This window comes from Erithacus rubecula, assembly GCF_903797595.1.
Source record: "Erithacus rubecula genome assembly, chromosome: 27".
NCBI lineage: Eukaryota > Metazoa > Chordata > Aves > Passeriformes > Muscicapidae > Erithacus > Erithacus rubecula.
Window position 1 is genome coordinate 1,475,415 of NC_136679.1, and position 18,544 is coordinate 1,493,958.

At 49.4% G+C, this 18,544-nt stretch overlaps 1 protein-coding gene across 1 annotated transcript in view; it reads left to right on the forward strand.

The window, feature by feature from the left end:
• The first annotated feature begins 15 nt into the window (after positions 1-15).
• The window catches only part of CDK12 (cyclin dependent kinase 12), a 31,177-nt gene continuing 12,648 nt past the window's right edge, over positions 16-18,544 (forward strand). Inside the window, 8 exon segments of the mRNA XM_079327570.1 lie at positions 16-1,806; positions 8,088-8,966; positions 13,305-13,481; positions 14,547-14,686; positions 15,943-16,113; positions 16,757-16,946; positions 17,326-17,382; positions 17,860-17,961. Of these exon segments, the coding sequence (XP_079183696.1) occupies positions 770-1,806; positions 8,088-8,966; positions 13,305-13,481; positions 14,547-14,686; positions 15,943-16,113; positions 16,757-16,946; positions 17,326-17,382; positions 17,860-17,961 (2,753 nt within the window). The 5' untranslated portion in view covers positions 16-769.

Sequence of the window (18,544 nt, forward strand, 5' to 3'; positions counted from 1 at the left end):
AACCGCCCGTTACCCGACAGCGAGCCGCCGGCGGCTTTAGAGCGCGGCGCGGCGCGGCGCGGCGGGAGAGCGGCGAGAGGCCGGGCCAGCGGGGCGGCAGCGCCGCCATGGAGCTTTGTTGCGGGCCGGGCGTTAGGGGGCGCTGTCCCCGCCCCGCGCCCCAATAAAGTTCGCTGGGAAGCCGCCATCGGCCGCGCGATTTCCGCGACTCTCGCGAGAGGACGAGCGCGCGCCCCCGCCCATCTCCGAGAGGACTCGCGGACGAGGAGGACTCGCGCGGAGGGAGGGGTGGTGGCGGCGGCGCTATCGCGAGAGTTGCGGGCGGGTCTCGCGAGAGTTGGCGGTGCCCCCGGACGGCGCCGCTCCGGTTCGGGCAGAGCGCTGGGGCCGGGCCGGGGGCGGCGGCGGCTCCGGGGCCTTTCGGCCGGGGATCCGCGCCCAGGCCCCGCCACCGCCGCTGAGGCCGCGGGCAGCGCTCCGGGCCCGGGCCCCGCCTTCCCGGGGCGCCCCCGCGGCCGCGCTGCCCGCCGGGCCTGGGCCCCTCGGATGAGGCGGTGAGGCCGCGGCGCTTCCCCCTCCCCTCCCGGGTCCTTCCCCCCTCCCCTCCCCGTCCCTCCCGCCTCCTCCGGGGCCTCGGGCCCCGCTCCTCATGTAGGAGAGAGGACCGAGGCCGGGGTGGATGGTGCGAGGGGCGGGCGCGGAGGGAGTTTGAAGTTCGGGGCTTTCGCCGAGTCCCCCCCTCGCCGTTCCCGAGCGCAGCGGGGGAGGAATGCCAAATCCGGAGAGACATGGGGGCAAGAAGGACGGCGGCGGGGGGTCCTCGCAGCCGGGCAGCGGGAGCTCCAACAGCAAGGAGAGGCACCGGGCGGGCTCCAGGCACAAGAGGCACAAGTCCAGGCACTCCAAGGAGTCCCCGCTGGCGGCCCAGGAAGCGGCGGCGCCCCTGGGAGCGGTGATCAAGCCGCTGGTGGAGTACGATGACATCAGCTCGGACTCGGACACCTTCTCGGACGATGTGGGCCTCAAGCTGGACAGGAGGGACAACGAGGAGAGGAGGGCGGAGAGGAGCGAGAGGGCTCAGAAGCACCGGCACCACCAGCACAAGCGGCTCCGGGAGCTGATGAAGAGCAAACAGGCGGAGAAGGACAGGAAATTGGAAAAGAGCCTGGATGCTTCCAGCAGGTCCGCCAAGGAGAGGGTATCGGGATCCTCCAAGAGGCTCCTGGAGAGCGAGGAGCACCCCAAGGCGCTCTCCTCCAAGAGCAGCAACAAGGAGTCGCGCTCGGCCAAGGCGCACAAGGAGAAATCCAGGAAGGAGCGGGAGCTCAAGTCCAGCCACAAAGAGCGCAGCAAAAGCCATCGCAAAAGGGACGCTCCCAAAAGTTACAAAACCGTCGACAGCCCCAAGAGGAAATCCAGGAGCCCTCACAGGAAATGGTCGGACAGCCCCAAACTGGACGACAGCCCCTCGGGAGCCTCCTACGTGCAGGAGTACGACCTCAGCCCGCCCCGCTCGCACACCTCCAGCACCTACGATCCCTACAGGAAAAGCCCCGGCGGCTCCTCGCGCCGCCAATCCCTCAGCCCGCCCTACAAGGAGCCCGTGGGCTACCAGTCCAACGCCCGCTCGCCCAGCCCCTACAGCCGGCGGCAGCGATCCGTCAGCCCCTACAGCCGCAGGCGCTCGTCCAGCTACGAGCGGGGCAGCGGCTCCTACAGCGGCAGGTCCCCGAGCCCCTACGGCCGCCGCCGCTCCAGCAGCCCCTTCGCCTCCAAGCGCTCCGTGAGCCGCAGCCCCATCGCCAGGTGCGTGTGCCGGGGAGCTGGGGAGGGTTTGGGGTGGAGCTGGGAGTGGGTGAAGGGAGTTCCAGGAAGGCGGGATAATGTTCAGGAGGGGTTGGGATGGAGCTGGGAGTAGGTGAAGGGAGTTCCAGGAAGGCGGGATAATGTTCAGGAGGGGTTGGGATGGAGCTGGGAGTGGGTGAAGGGAGTTCCAGGAAGGCGGGATAATGTTCAGGAGGGGTTGGGATGGAGCTGGGAGTAGGTGAAGGGAGTTTCAGGAAGGTGGGATAATGTTCAGAGCTTGGGATGGAGCTGAGAGTGGGTTAAGGGAGTTTCAGGGAAGGTGGGATAATATTCAGGGTTTGGGATGTGTCTGGGAGTGTGTGAAGGGAGTTCCAGGGAAGGTGGAATAATGTTCAGGGCTTGGAATGGGAGAAGGTGAAGGGAGTTTCAGGGGAAGTGGGATAATATTCAGGACTTGGGATGGAGGTGGGAGTGTGTGAAGGAACTTTCAGGGGAAGTGGGATAATCTTCAGGACTTGGGATGGAGGTGGGAGTGTGTGAAGGAACTTTCAGGGAAAGTTGGGTAATATTCAGGAGGGCTTGGCATGGACTGGGAGTGGGTGAAGGGAGTTTCAGGAAGATGGGATAATGTTCAGAGCTTGGGATGGAGCTGGGAGTGTGTGAAGGGAATTCCAGGAAGGTGGGATAATATTCAGGGTTTGGGATGGAGCTGGGAGTAGAAGGGAGTTCCAGGAAGGTGGGATAATGTTCAGGGTTTGGGATGGAGCTGGGAGTAGAAGGGAATTCCAGGAAGGTGGGATAATGTTCAGGGCTTGGGATGGAGCTGGGAGTAGAAGGGAGTTCCAGGAAGGTGGGATAATGTTCAGGAGAGTTTGGACTGGCAGGATAAAGGTGTTCAGGTTGAAGGAGAATGGGTTTGGATGGGTATTAGGAATTGTTCAGTGGGAGGAAGGTTCCCCAGGGAAGTTGAGTGTCCCATCCCTGGAATTGTCCCAACTTGGACAGGGTTTGGGATGGTGGAAGGTATTCCCTAGCCATGGGATGGCCTCGGGTGCCCTTTCCAACCCAAACCATCCCCACTGATACCCAACCTCTGCCCGGTGATGTGTGTGGAGTTGCTTTGCTCGGGGCCCTGACAATTCCCTCGGGGAAACGCCTCTGGTGGCAGGAGGCAGCTCCATGTTGGCTCTGGGCAGGGAGGGAGGCTGGAGAAGCTGCCGGGATTAAGTTTCACCCACCCCTGGAGCCTGGGGAGGCTCCCTCAGCACCATCTAAGGCGCTTACCTGGCGGCAATGGGCAATGTTTGCACCTATTTCTGGAAGCCTTTATCTGTTTACTGCATGTGGCAACCTGATCCCGATTTTCAGGAGGGTTTATTTAGGGTGGGTTTTGCTCTTTCTGAACTGATTCATCTTTTCTTTGCCCTTGGGTTAGAGGCAACCACGTGCAAACTCCATCTCTCAGCCTAAACTTTTTCTCAGCACTAGAATTTCTTCCCTTTCCTTCTGAAATTTGGGCAGCCTGGAAGGGTGAGGAGCAACCAGCTGAATTTTAGCTTAACTCTAATTTTCTCTCTTTTTCCCTTTTAATCAGTAACTTTGCTACAGAAGGACACAATTATTTCAAGGTAGCTCTGTGTGTTTTATTTCAGGTGTTCATTAATCACCCTGTGACATGGTTTAATGTTGATCTTTTCTTTCTCTAGCCCTGGCTCACATTCAGTGAGTTTGCAGTTGTCTCCATGGATGCTGTGGAGCTTTGCTTGGAGCTCCATGGCAATTCAGATGTGACCTGGAATGTAATGGCCATAGGAATGCTGTGCTGCATCCTCCAGCTCAGCACTTCTCCAAGCTCTGGGAATTTGGTCTTTGTTGCTAAAACCCTGAACTTCAGGAATCCATGGAGAGCTTGCCTTTGTCCTTGCTGCCAGTTCTGTGTTTGTTTCATCCTCCTGCAAGCTCTGATGTAAAATCTCCCTATTCCACTGTGATTTTACAGTGGAAATTTGCTCCTCCTCTGGCCTGTTTTCTCTGTGTACACCTGGGAGTTTTTCAGGGACAGACCTCCATGGTTTTCTCCTCCTTCCCTTCAATCCTTCTTGCTTGGTGCTGCTACTCTACATGATTTACTAATCCTGTGAAGAGTTAAGGGTGCAGTGGTAGGAGGTGTCAGCTCACCTGTGAGTGAGCATAACCTGTGAGTTGTGGCTGTGAGTGAGTGTCCAGCCCTGGGCAGGGAGAAGCCATTGGAATTTCAGTGCTATCCTGAGTTTTCCCCCAGCTTACTCCACTTCCCAGGAGATCCTCTCTGTGTAAGTGGCTGAGAAATCCAGCAGAAATTCCCCTGATTTATGGGAGCAACTTCTGAGCACTTTGTGCTGCTTCCCTCAACTTTCAGGGGTTACTTTTGAAGAACATATTTGACTCCTGATTAAATGCTGGACCCCAAACCAGATAAGTTCCAAAGGTTACTCAGTGTTTACACTCAGTTTGTACCAAACTCTCTGAACCTCTGGCTTGATAACTTACTCCTCTCTCTTTCCTGGGCAGATAACTCAGTGACTGTGTGAGGTGGTGCAGCCCCTTTGGAAAACACCTGCCTGCAGTGGGTGTAGTGAAGGGACAGAGGGAATTTCACATGTCAGGTGAAGTCTGAGTTGTAATTCATGTGTTCAGTTTGGCTTTGTGGAGCTGCCAGGCTGTGAGGTGAGACTGGAGGGGGGAACTCTTGGTCAGGTGTGTCCAGAAAACAGAGGGGGGCTCACCTGGAGGGGGGCTCAGGGCTCACCTGGAGGGGGGCTCAGGGCTCACCTGGAGTGGGGCTCAGGGCTCACCTGGAGTGGGGCTCAGGGCTCACCTGGAGGGGGGCTCAGGGGCTCACCTGGAGGGGGGCTCAGGGCTCACCTGGAGGGGGGCTCAGGACTCACCTGGAGGCTGGAGGGGGGCTCAGGGCTCACCTGGAGGGGGGCTCAGGGCTCACCTGGAGTGGGGCTCAGGGCTCACCTGGAGTAGGGCTCAGGGCTCACCTGGAGGGGGGCTCAGGGCTCACCTGGAGGGGGGCTCAGGGCTCACCTGGAGGCTGGAGGGGGGCTCAGGGCTCACCTGGAGGGGCTCAGGACTCACCTGAGGGTGTGGCTGTGAGAGTTTGGGCTGAGCCCTCCTCACCTTGAGGTGCTGCAGATGAGTGTGAATGGAGGCAGCTGGTTTAGGGCAGTCAGAAATCCCTTCTGTGCTTCATTTTTTGGGAGAGAAAAACCTCTTTAACTGGCACACTGAGACAGGAACACCTGATCATGCCTTGTGTTCCTCAGGCTTTTCTAGGACACTCTATTTCCACTGACTGACAATATGGGGGAATTTTTAAATTTTTTTTTTTACTGCATTCTGTGTTTTCTTTCATCTCCATTTCCAAAACACATCATTAGGGAACTGCACCCATGTGCTGTGCTGATTTGGAGAAAATCCAGAGTGTTTGCATTTCCAGTGGCTGTAGGAAAACAACTCATTTCCCATCAAGGGGGGAAACCAGGATGATTTGGTCAGTAGGGAAAATAACAGATGTGCTTTGCCTTTCTCTGTAGCAACTGTTGTCACTGCAGCTAAAACAGGGAGATGAAATTCCAGAGTCCCTCAGCTTGCTGGAGATGGATTGTGCTGAGTGCTTGTGTGTGGTGGAGTGTGAGCAGGTGGTGAAAGGTTGCTGGGAATTCAAAAATAAGAATTGAAGCTGTTTGCTGAGAAATTGGAGTAGTTAAACTTTCCCAGATGTTGTTTTCCTGCTTTATCCTTAAGTGTGTGTTGTTTAGAGGAGGTAAAATAATGAAATATCTGTAGGTGATTGTGGGTGGGTGATAAGGAATTTTGTGGCACCTCTGCACCATCTCATGGAAGATCCTAGAATTCCCTTCTCCAAAAACCATCCCAATCTTCTGATTGTATGACTTAAATAAATCTCAGTGCTTTTTAATGTGGATTTTTAGATAAAGCCATAATTTCTTTGTTAATTCACAGCTGTCATGGTTAGTATAATTTATTTGTTTTCCAGTTCTGGAGGGCAGCAGGTTGGGTTTTAATCCCAGAACATTTTTATTCAGAAAGAGGAAGAAATGTGAGGTTAAATTACCCCTCATCCATCCTGGATAACAAAACCAGCAAGGTGTGGGATGCTACAGCAAAATTTAACAAATTAAGGGTGAAAGAGTTAAAATACCTGCAGATAAAGCCACAAAAAATCATCCCAGAGTATGGAAATTGTTTTCTTCCAGCAGCAAAACCTACCTGTGCATCTTCTGTATTTACTACCTGTTTTTTTTTTTTTGAGATGTGCAGTGATAAAAGCCCCTCAGCAGGTGCTGTGTTGGTGTTTTTTGGATGCCCTGGGGATGACAGGTGAGGTTTGCTGTAGTGCTGTTCCTGTTCTCAGGTCTGTGAACACCAGGCTGGAAAATAAAAGCCAGCAGTTGTTTGTGTGGTTGCTGTGGGGAGTTGTTGTTAGTGAAGAGAAAAAGGGTGAGTGGTGCTTGTGGAGTGAGCAGGGCTGGGAGGAAATGGATTTATTCCTGGTGGAACTGTGAATATTTGTGAATATTTGCTGCTGGAAGGTCAGGGAGTTATTCCAGCCCTGGGAAATTCTGTGGTTATCCCTGTGAGAGGATCTGATCATTCCACCTCACCTGTCCTGCTCCAGACAGGTAACCCTGTTGCCTGTTTCTAAATCACCTTTAAAACTTTAAATTTTACCATTAAATAAGGTAAAATTGGACTTTTGGAGAAATTTACTTTGGATCTGGTGAGTGATTTCTCAAGGAGCAGGAAAAGGGGCAATGCAATAAGGAGCATTAACCCCAAAGCTGTTTGTGGGTGCAGTAGGTGACATCCTGCAGGATTCATGTTTTCCATAAACTCCAAATATCTTGGAGCTGTTTAAAAGGTCCCTGCTGTCCCAGACTATCAGCTCAGTGAGCAGAAACCTTGGGGAAAGAGGAGATCCTGAGGCAGCATTGCCATGGCAGAGCAATGTGCTGAGGGAGGAAACAGCTGTGTGACTGCAGATCCTGATTTTTGATTTTCCTCCTGGTTGTATTTTTATTTTTCAAGTGTAAAAGGAAGGATTTACCTGCAGTCCTGGTGTTCCTTGAACACTCCCATTTCCAAGTGGAAAAAAATAATGCTGATCCTTTGGGAAACCCTTCACCTCCCACCCTCAGAGCTGCCCCTCCTGCAAGGTGCTGCTGGTGCAGGGACAGGAACTTTCTGTTGTCTCAGTTATCTAAATGTTTATTGTCTTGGGATAATACTAATTATTGTTGTTAATGATGTTCTGAGCATGGTTACAAGGGAGCCAGGGTGTTTGGATTGCAGCTATTAAATGTGTTTTATAACTACTGTGGGACTTCTTTAGGGAATTCTGTGTTTTCCAAGTTAGATGTGTCCTGAGTAATAAATCCTGGAGTGTTGTGTCTGTCACAGTATTTGTAGGGTCTGAACTCAGAATTTTTCATTGTCCTGTTGGCATCAGAGCCCATCACACCATTAAAACCTCCTGCCTCACCCTGCCCAATCCTTGTTCTTCCTGGAGTGGAGGAAACATTTCTGGCTTAGCAGGAGTTTGATATGAGCCCTGAAAGTGCCACTTTCCACTTCCATTTTAGTGTTGATCTGTTTTCCCCATCAATTTCCCCCTCTCATGAGCAGATCCATGTGAGGGGAACCCTGATGATGTGAGGTGTTTCCTGCCTTGCTTCTCTCCTAGCACAGATTTTAGAGCCCATTCTTTGTAGAAGAACACCAAGACCAATAGACTTAAAATCATTTTTCCTTCTTCCAAATCACACATTGCAAATTCGAGTTCTGATGGCAACAAAAGAACCAGGGAGGTACAATTTCCTGAGACAGCATTCCTGTGAGGGCAGCTGTGTTTTATCCATGGTTTCCTTTAAAGTTGCACATAACTCCTGTGAAAGATTCCTGAGCTTCCAGCTCATCCTGTTGACTGAAGATGATTTGGTTGGATCTCCTGTTGGGTGTGTGAGCTGTTGATCTTCCCCTTGGGGTTTGTCCAGCCTCGATCCTTCCCTTCTCTTCCCATTGTGACAGCAGGTCTGGCATGGGAAAGGTGGATGATAATGATACAAAACTCCTCCTGATTGAAGGACTGGAAGGAGTTTGTGATTCAATCTCTCCTGCCAGGTGCTGTGGACTCTGAGCTGACCAGCACAGCCTCCAGCTGTCGGTGAGCAGCTCAGAGTTTGAGCCCAGCTCCGTTCTCTTGCTCCCCGCAGGAAATCGGTCAAGTCGCGCAGCCGCAGCCCCGGCTACTCCCGACACTCATCTCACAGCAAGAAGCAAAGGTCTGGCTCCCACAGCCGTCACTCCAGCATCTCCCCCAGCAGGCTGCCCCTCAACTCCAGCCTGGGGGCTGAGCTCAGCAGGAAGAAGAAAGAGAGAGCGGCCGCCGCTGCAGCCGCCGCCAAGGTGGATGGCAAAGATGCCAAAGGCTCCCCTGTTTTCCTGGCTAGGAAGGAGAACAGCTTGGCTGAAGTGAAAGAGGCTGGGACAGAGTCTAAAAAAGTCACCAAAAGTGTTAAATGTGAGAAAGGTCTGGATGCAGACTCGGTTAATTTGCTGTACACAAACACAGAGCCTAAAGCCTCTGCGGAGACGACGAAATCCAAGGCGGAGGAGAACTCGGAGAGGAAACATCCTGTTCCAGTTAGGGATTCCAAACCCACGGGAACAAAAGACTCGAAGCCTGTAGCAGTGACAGAGGATCTGGTATCTCCAAAGGAGACAGACACAGCAGAGAAGGAGATTCCACCCCCTCTGCCAGCCATCAAATCCCCCCCTCCACCTCTGCCCAGCAGCACCCCTCCTCCTCCCACGCCGCCGCTGCCGCCGCTGCCTCCGTCCCCCGCCGCCCCACCTCTGCCTCCAGCCCCAGTGCCTCCTGTGCAGCTCCCTCCTCCAGCCCCAACACCTTTGCCATCATCTTCCCACCCAAGGACGTCTACTTTATCCTCTCAGGTGAACTCCCAGTCCTCTGTGCAGGTGGCTCCAAAATCCCAAGTGTCTGTGACGGCTGCTATCCCACACCTGAAAACTTCCACCCTGCCTCCGCTTCCGCTCCCCCCTGTTTTAGTTGGGGAAGATGACTTGGATAGGTAAGGTCACACCAGAGCATCCCCTTTGAATTTCAGAGCAAAACATTCAATAAAGAGGGTTTTGGGGCTTTTTTTTTTTTTTTTGGGGTTAGTTTTACAGTTGGAATCCTGCAGAGTGGTGTTGGTACAAAGGAGTTACCCAGGGTTGTTCCAGGTTTGTGTGGAGAGTTTTATGATCTCGTGCAGGTTGTTGCTTTTTTATCTCTGTGGGAAACAAGAGGTTTGGCTGCTGCTTGGTAAAGGTTTCACATCATTCCTTGCTTGTGGTTATTACAGGGATGGAATGTGGGGCTGGGATTTTGCCTCTCTTTGTGTTGGAGCTGTTTGCACACTTTAAAATGTCAGGTTTTTTTGTTTGATTGATTCTTTAGAAGCTTATAGTCAACAGGAAAAAAAAAATCATAATTTCAATACAAGAACACAAACCAGAGCTTTTTCTGTTTCAGATTCACCAGCCACACAGGCCATGGCCATGTGTGAAAACCACCATTGGTTTAATTTGAGTATTGTCTTCATTCTTGAGTAATTGATGCAATCCTTTATTGCTGGAGAAATAGATATTATTTGCTAGAAAAAGTTTAAAAATGAGTGAAACTGCACTTGGTACAACTTTATTTCTTCATTTCTGATCAAAACATTCAAGCTTGGCTCTATCCTGTAATTATAGCTGTGGCTGGCCTGGGAGTGATGAGCTTGTCTGAAAACCCCACTCTGGGGTTTGCTTTTGGTGAGGAGAAAGGAGCAGAATATCCAGAATTGAGTGGAGAAGAAAAAAAAAACAAAAACAACCAAGTATTTGTTTTTTCTCTCCTTTTCTAGCTGTTAATATGTTGCAGTGCTGTTAACTTAAGGTCATCTCTGATATATTTTTTTTAATATTTGATCTACTTAGCCTGTAGTTCCCTAAAAACTCCTGTATCCTCCCAGCCATCACTAAAGTGCTGGAATTGAGGAATAAAACACATTTTTAGTGCTCAGTGTGGGATCCCACAATTCTGACTCCTGTGCTGAAGTGTCAGACATTCTGAATAATTGCATTTATTCTGATGGATGATTGTGGTATTGATGGCAATCAGGGAAATCTTCTCACCTAATAGTGAGGCTGGGTTTGTGTTTCTTGCCCTCCTTGAGCTGTGGGATGTTGTTCAACAAATATTATTGGTTTGAAATCTCTGTGCTGCTGATTTTCCCAGCCCAAACACCAGGCAAAGCAAATCCTGCTGCAGCATTCCCTCCTTTCCAATCCCAGAAGTTATCCTGCAAAATTTCTATTTTATTTTTTTAACTATTCACACATACAGCTCTTTTTTATTATTATTTTTTTTCCCACCACCCAGGTGTGGCTTTAGGAGTATTTTACCACTGTCCTCATGATGCTGGGACTCACTGAATAGCTCTGTGTGACTTTTTCCCAATAAAAGGATGGGAAATCCCACTTGTTTTGCTGAGTCTGGTGGCAGTTCCATGTGGCCCTGACTGTGCAGAATCTCACCCTTCACCAGCTGCCTTCATTTTTTTTTATGAGCAAAACTCTTTGAGCTGGACTTTTTGTCCTTGCTGAGCCTGGGGAAAGTTCCAGCCCCAAACACAGGGGTTGAAAATTTAGTTTGCAATGTCCAAGGACAGAACATACTTTGTACAGGTGGAAAATCCTTCACCTCTCCACAATTCCCACTCCTGGAATGATTTTTACACCTGGGTGGTTCCACCAGGAGAGGAGGAAAAGGAAATTTAGGAGAAATTGGTTCAAATTTTGTCCTGGTTTGGTGCAGCTTCTTGGGAACACAGCACTCACCTGGCTGCTAAAATTCCTGCTGGTTTTTGGGGTGACCCTTGTGCTGGTTTTTAGGGGTGACCCTTGTGCTGGTTTTTGGGGTGACCCTTGTGCTGGTTTTTGGGGGGTGACCCCTGTGGAGGTTTTTAGGGGTGACCCCTGTGCTGGTTTTTTGGGGGTGACCCTTGTGCTGGTTTTTTGGGGGTGACCCTTGTGCTGGTTTTTGGGGGTGACCCTTGTGCTGGTTTTTGGGGTGACCCCTGTGCTGGTTTTTGGGGTGACCCCTGTGCTGGTTTTTAGGGGTGACCCCTGTGCTGGTTTTTGGGGTGACCCTTGTGGAGGTTTTTGGGGGTGACCCCTGTGGAGGTTTTTGGGGTGACCCTTGTGCTGGTTTTTGGGGTGACCCTTGTGCTGGTTTTTGGGGTGACCCCTGTGCTGGTTTTTAGGGGTGACCCCTGTGCTGGTTTTTGGGGTGACCCTTGTGGAGGTTTTTGGGGGTGACCCCTGTGGAGGTTTTTGGGGTGACCCTTGTGCTGGTTTTTGGGGTGACCCTTGTGCTGGTTTTTTGGGGGTGACCCTTGTGCTGGTTTTTGGGGTGACCCCTGTGCTGGTTTTTGGGGTGTTACCCTTGTGCTGGTTTTTGGGGGTGACCCCTGTGCTGGTTTTTGGGGGTGACCCCTGTGCTGGTTTTTGGGGGGTGACCCTTGTGCTGGCTTTTGGGGGGTGACCCCTGTGCTGGTTTTTGGGGTGACCCCTGTGCTGGTTTTTGGGGGTGACCCCTGTGCTGGTTTTTGGGGGTGACCCCTGTGCTGGTTTTTGGGGTGACCCCTGTGCTGGTTTTTGGGGGTGACCCCTGTGCTGGTTTTTGGAGGTGACCCCTGTGCTGGTTTTTGGGGTGACCCTTGTGGAGGTTTTTGGGGGTGACCCTTGTGCTGGTTTTTGGGGGTGACCCTTGTGGAGGTTTTTGGGGTGACCCTTGTGTTGGTTTTTGGGGTGACCCTTGTGCTGGTTTTTGGGGGTGACCCCTGTGGAGGTTTTTGGGGTGACCCTTGTGCTGGATTTTGGGGTGACCCTTGTGGAGGTTTTTGGGGTGACCCCTGTGCTGGTTTTTGGGGTGACCCTTGTGGAGGTTTTTGGGGTGACCCTTGTGGAGGTTTTTGGGGTGACCCTTGTGCTGGATTTTGGGGTGACCCTTGTGGAGGTTTTTGGGGTGACCCTTGTGCTGGTTTTTGGGGTGACCCCTGTGCTGGTTTTTGGGGTGACCCCTGTGCTGGTTTTTGGGGTGACCCTTGTGCTGGTTTTTGGGGTGACCCTTGTGCTGGTTTTTGGGGTGACACTCCTGCTTTGGCTCCTTCCCCCTGGTGACCAGCCCAGGTGTCCTGAGGGAACTGAACTTTGAGGAACCAAGAGCTGCTATGCAAATAGAGAACTGAGCAGATAAAAGGCAAGAAAATGAGAATTTTTGGTGAAAAAAGCACTGGAGGTTCACTCTCCAGACATAATTTTACCCTTCCCAATCTGGTCTTACAAAAAAAAGTTGTTTTTGAGGGATTTTTGTATGAGATTTTGTGATTTAGTGGTGAATGTGCCAGTGTTCATGGTTTGACTTGATCTTTTCCAGCCTTAACAATTCCATTTGATTCTCTGTTGATATTTGATTATTTTGCCCCTGAGGATTTTGCTGTCCATGAGGGGAGAGTTTCAGCCACCCACCTCTCCCATTTCTGGTGTTTTTTGTTTTCCTCCTTCCTTAAACAGCTTTCACAAGAGATTGTCTTGCAGATTAGGCAGTATCTTCTAAAATAATTAGGAACCCAACCTACTTCCATCAGTTCATTTATTCTGAAGTGTTAGACCTGATGGTACAAACACCAAACCTGCTCCTTGCCCTAAAAACAGAACCTGGGGAGACTTTTTGGATCTCTTTAATTTCCTTCTTTTCCTGGTAAAGCAAAGATTTGCATGGAAAATTTGTGACTGCTCAAATCTAGGAACTCTCCTCACTCAATACATGAAAGAGAAAATAGATTTTGCTCATGCAGCTGCTGCCAGCCTAAACCAAACTCTTGATGTAATTGGATATAAAAAAAATCAACTTTTGACTCCTCAGTTGCATTCAGGAGTTCAAACCTCATCTCAGTCCTTACTAAGAGGTTAAAAAGTTTCTTGTGGAGGAAGGTTTAACTCTGGGTCTGTGTTTATAGTGATCCTCACCAAGTCAAACACTTAATTTCATGGTGATAAATGGAATAAATAGAGGAAGTAAAGATGAGAAAGTGAGGGCTGGCTGATCCCCTGAGCTGCCTCACAGGAAATTCTCAATTATTATTACTGATGAGTACAAACTGAGCAAGTTTTGGTGCAGAGCTGTTCATTTTGTGTTGCACTCTGACACTTTTCTCTGCGTGTTTGCATTATAAAGTGAAACTGATTTATTTTCCATTTGAACGTGCCAATTTTTAACACTTACACCTCGTCAAGCAGAGCTGTTGTCCTGCAGTAACTTTGTTGCTTGTTTGAAGTGGCTGTCAGTCTGACTTTTGTATTAACTTTCCGGAGTTTAGTCCTAAAGAGATTCTTCCTCCAAAACCTGTGAAGAAGGACAGAGAGCAGAGACCACGACACTTACTCACGGACCTCCCACTCCCCCCAGAGCTCCCTGGGGGGGACCCATCTCCTCCTGACTCCCCAGAACCAAAGGCAGCCACACCACCTCAGCAACCCTTCAAAAAGAGACCAAAGTAAGTCTGATTACTTTTGTTTTCTTTTTTTTTTTTATTTTATTTAAATCTTTGAGTCTCTTAAATCCCCAAATTTGTTTGAGAGTTTATATTGGGGGAAGTGAGATGGGGGAGAGAGACCAAGTTCCTATTTTCTGTATTATTCAGTTTTAATGAGTGTTTCCTGTGGGTTGGTTCACATTTGGACTCTCAGCTAAAGGCAGCTTGCCCCATTTATTTGAGAATTAATGGCAGAAATTGCTGGAGTGTGTCATGTCCAATCTTCAGCCACCAAAGTTCTTTTCTCTTTGATTTAGCCAGAAGAAACCTCTGGATGAGCATCTCCTTATAAAACTCTTTGTTGCTTTCAAAAGTTGGTTGTTCCAAATGGGAGATTTGGATTTTTCATGCAGTTTATGTTTGAAATGTTGGCCATGGAGCTGCACAGGCTGCCCCATCCAGATTGGGATAATGGAAGGTGTCCCTGCCCATGGCAGGGGTGGCACTGGATCATATTTCACATCCCTTCCAACCCAAACCATTCTGGGATTCCACAATTCCATGTTCAAGGCATGGAGAACATCCCTTGATAACAAATTTAAAATCCCCTGATGTTTTCTACAGTGTTTTAAATAAAAAAAAATCAAACATCCAGCATCCTGTAAAATATCCCAGACATTCATTTTTCTCCTTCCTTCTTGTGGAGGAAGGTTTAACTCTGGGTCTGTATTTATAATGATCCTCCCCAAGTCAAGCACTTCATTTCATGGTGATAAAGGGAATAAATAGAGGAATTAAAGATCAGAAAGTGAGGGCTGGCTGATCCCCTGACCTGCCTCACAGGAAATTCTCAATTATTATTACTACTAACTACAAACTGAGCAAATTCTGTACATATCCTCTAATAATCCCATCCAGCATAAAATTTCTGTTCAGCACCGGGATCACTTGAAATTACACATCCAAAGCACTGAAATTCCAATTCTTGGCATACAGATGTGCCTGAGGCTGTGCTTTAGGGTTGCCCAGAGGTGTGCTGTGTGGGCTGGGCACTGAGGTGAGTGACAGGTCTCCTGTTTGGTGCAGAATCTGCTGTCCTCGTTACGGGGAGAGGAGGCAGACGGAGAGCGACTGGGGCAAGCGCTGCGTGGACAAGTTCGACATCATCGGCATCATCGGGGAGGGCACCTATGGGCAGGTCTACAAAGCCAAGGACAAGGACACAGGTGAGCCCTGCTGCAGGTGGGTGCCACCTTAGGGATGGGGGAGTGCTCAGCTCCCTGCTGCTGCTGGAGCACTAGTCACCCAGCCCTTCAAAAGGGGTTGAAGGGCAGAGATCTGCAAGATTGAGGTGAGGTTTCTGCTCTGCGGGTGAGGTCCTGTGCTCTGGGGTGGGGTTTGACACCTGGGCAGAAGGTTCTGGTGATGCCAGCTGAATCCCTGCTTTTGAAATTGTCAGGCTTTATTGCAGCAGAGTTTGGGACATTTCAGAATAAATTTCTGTTTCCCCTTGGTGGTGGAGCAGGTTAGGAAAATCTCAGGTATCATGCAAGAATCCTGGCACAGATATCATGTGAGATCCTGTGCTCTGAGGTGGGGTTTGACACCTGGGCAGAAGGTTGTGGTGATGCCAGCTGAACCACTGCATTTTAAATTGTCACATTTTGTTGTAGCAAAGTTTAGGAGATTCCTGAGTAAACTTGTTTTCCTCCTTTGTGGTGGAGCAGGTTAGGAAAATCTCAGGTGTCATGCAAGAATCCTGGCACAGATATCATGTGAGATCCTGTGCTCTGAGGTGGGGTTTGACACCTGCTCAGAAGATTCTGGTGATGCCAACTGAACCCCTGCTTTTTAAAATTGGCCCATTTTATTGCAGCAGAGTTTAGGACATTCCTGAGTAAACTTGTGTTCCCCCTTGGTGGTGAAGCAGTTTAGGAAAATCTCAGGTGACGTGCAAGAATCCTAGATGTGGGATCCTGTGCTCTGAGATGGGGTTTGACACCTGGTCAGAAGATTTTGGGTAATGCCAGCTAAACCCCTGCTTTTTAAATTATTAGCAAGATGATTTCCAAGCAGAGCTTGGGAAATTCCAGAGTAAACTTCTGTTCCTCCTTTGTGGTAGAGCAGGTTAGGAAAAGCACAGATGTCGTGTGAGATCCTGTGCCCTGGGGTGGGATTTGACACCTGGTGACAAGATTGTGCTGATGCCAGCTGAACCCCTGCTTTTTAAATGGGCACATTTTATTGCAGCAGAGCTTGGGACATTCCACAGTAAACTTGTGTCCCTCCTTTATGGTGAAGCAGGTTAGGAAAATCTCATGTATCATGTGAGAATCCTAGCAGAGAAATCAACCTAAAACCAACAACGAGCTAACTAAACCTCCCTCTGCTGACCCTTGCTGATCATTTCCCATGCTCAGAGCTACTCCCAGGCTCTGTGGCAGTGCAGCTGAGCAATCCCTGACCCTGCTGTGCCCTGCAGGTGAGCTGGTGGCTCTGAAGAAGGTACGACTGGACAATGAGAAGGAAGGGTTCCCCATCACCGCCATCCGCGAGATCAAAATCCTGCGGCAGCTCATCCACCGCAGCGTGGTCAACATGAAGGAGATTGTCACAGACAAGCAAGATGCACTGGATTTCAAGAAGGACAAAGGTACAGATGTGATGCAGCTCCTTGGTTTAGTGTAAAATTTACCTCTGGGGTGGGTTTGCTGCTTTTTGTGTTCTGGTTCTGGTGTTTCATCCAAGGGCTGATTCCGGTTGGAGTTGGTCGAAGGATGATTGTGTTGCTGTAGAGTCTTTAAAAAAAAAAAAAAAGGCTTTGCAGGGTCACTTTTAACACTGATTAGTGGCAACAAACTTGCTAATAGTGTGAAAAGCTCTTTGTCCTAGGTCACTGTGGAAAAACAGAGTTTTAGCTTCCTACTGGTTCTTGTTTGGGACTTTCAAACCACGCTTGGCAGTGGTCCTTCAACAAATTGTCTTGTAAGAAAATAACCAAAGTGTGGAGGTGAACCTGGCCAGAGCTTCAGAGGAATTTCTTTGGAGTGGATACTTAATTTCAGATGTCAGTTGGTGGGGCTACTTTGTTGTTTTGGGGGTTTTTTTACACTTTGAGGGAAAAGGACACCCAGTAAGCCCAAAACAGCACAGGACTGTTAAAAAAAAAACAAAACAATTCCAGCAGAATTGTGCATAATAAAATCACTCTCAACAATTTAATCTCCTTTCATTCCTCCTCTCTTTTTGTGTCTCTCCTGTTGTTTTTTTAACCATTTCTCTGTTTACTATCCCAGGTGCCTTTTACCTTGTGTTTGAGTACATGGACCATGACCTAATGGGGCTGCTAGAATCTGGCTTGGTACATTTCTCAGAGGACCATATCAAGTCTTTTATGAAACAGTTAATGGAGGGTCTGGATTACTGTCACAAAAAGAATTTCCTTCATCGAGACATCAAGTGCTCCAACATCTTACTGAACAACAGGTAACCTGGGAGTGAGTGAATCCACCTGGAGATCTCTCCAAGCTCTTTTCCCTAAAAAAATTCTCTGGGACATTGGTCTGTTGGGAAGGGTTTGTGATACTGATGACTGAATTATTTGTGGTGGTTTTGGTTTTTTTTAAAACTTTGTAATTCTTTGAAACATTCAGTCAGAAATGGAGAATTCACCTTTGCATATCTAGCAGTAATTCCTGCAAATGTGGCTTTGTGAGGTTTTCTGCTGCAGAGGGGGTTTCCTCACCCTTTCACTAGGATTTAAGTAGGAGTTTGGTTCTGATGGGTGCCTGACAGCTCAATGCATTCCATAATTCTGTGATTTAACTGTGATTTAAACCAGGGTCTGGTTTTTTTTGTCTTTCAGTGGGCAGATCAAACTTGCAGATTTTGGGCTCGCCCGACTCTACAGCTCAGAGGAGAGGTGAGGAGGGGGAAAGGATTTATCTGGGTGGGATGAGCTTCTTTCTTCTTGATATCCACATCATCCCTCACTTGGAAGGCCTGACAAATTATTTTCAGTGGTATCCAGCTCCAGCTGTTGGACAAATAGGACAAATACACTCCTGGCTTGTGTTAAGAACTTTTCATTACAAGAGAAGCTCAGAAGGAGCCAAAACTTCTCTGCTTCCTTTGACCTGCCTTGGAGTGGGTTTTGCTCCAAAATCAGTCAGCATTCAGCTTGCAGCAGGGATTTTCAGTCTTGGGTACCTACAGCAAATCCTGATTCCTGTAAAATCCTGTAACATCCATTGCACCTCCTCAGCTGTTTTTAACTGAGAAAGTGCAGACATTAAAACCCCCCTGCTGCCACCAACAGCTGGGATGAAAAAGGAGCAGTTTTTCAGTGTTTTGTGGCTCTTGGGATGAGTCTTTGTGGTTTTTTTTTTTTGCTTTGCAGCCGTCCTTACACCAACAAAGTGATCACGTTGTGGTACCGACCCCCAGAACTGCTGCTCGGGGAGGAGCGTTACACCCCTGCCATCGACGTGTGGAGCTGTGGGTGAGTCCTGCTGGCCTCTCCTCAGCATTCCTGGGGGAGCTGCTCCTGCATCTGGGACAATTCCCACTGCTGGAGCTGTCCCAGTGTCCTGGTTTGAAGGATAGGTGTCTGCCAATAAAGGCAGGAGTTTCTCTTTGAAATGAAGATTGTAAACTCCCTCCCTCCCTCCAAATTATTATCATTTTGAAATTAAGGGGCTTTCAGGCAAAGGTATGGGAATTAGGAATAACAGTTAAAATTAAAATAGAAATGCAGTATTACAAACAACAATCCCAACACTGCCAGAGTCAGAATCCAAGCTGGCACAGTCAGTCAGTCAGGGTGGTGGCACAGTCCCATTCCATGGTGCTGCATCCTCCTGCAGGGGCAGATGTGGCTCAGCTGGAGCAGTGCTCCTGGAGAAGGTGCAGTTTCCTCTGAAGCTCCAGGGATGATGTGGAAAGGTCTGGTGTTCCTTTGGAATCCAGTGGAAAGATGAAACTTGCTGTCCAAAATCTCATTTTTTTATCCGGGTAGGAAATGTTTGGCTCCTCCCCTGGGTGGAGCATCTCCCAGTGGGATGATGGAATTTTATCAGTCATGC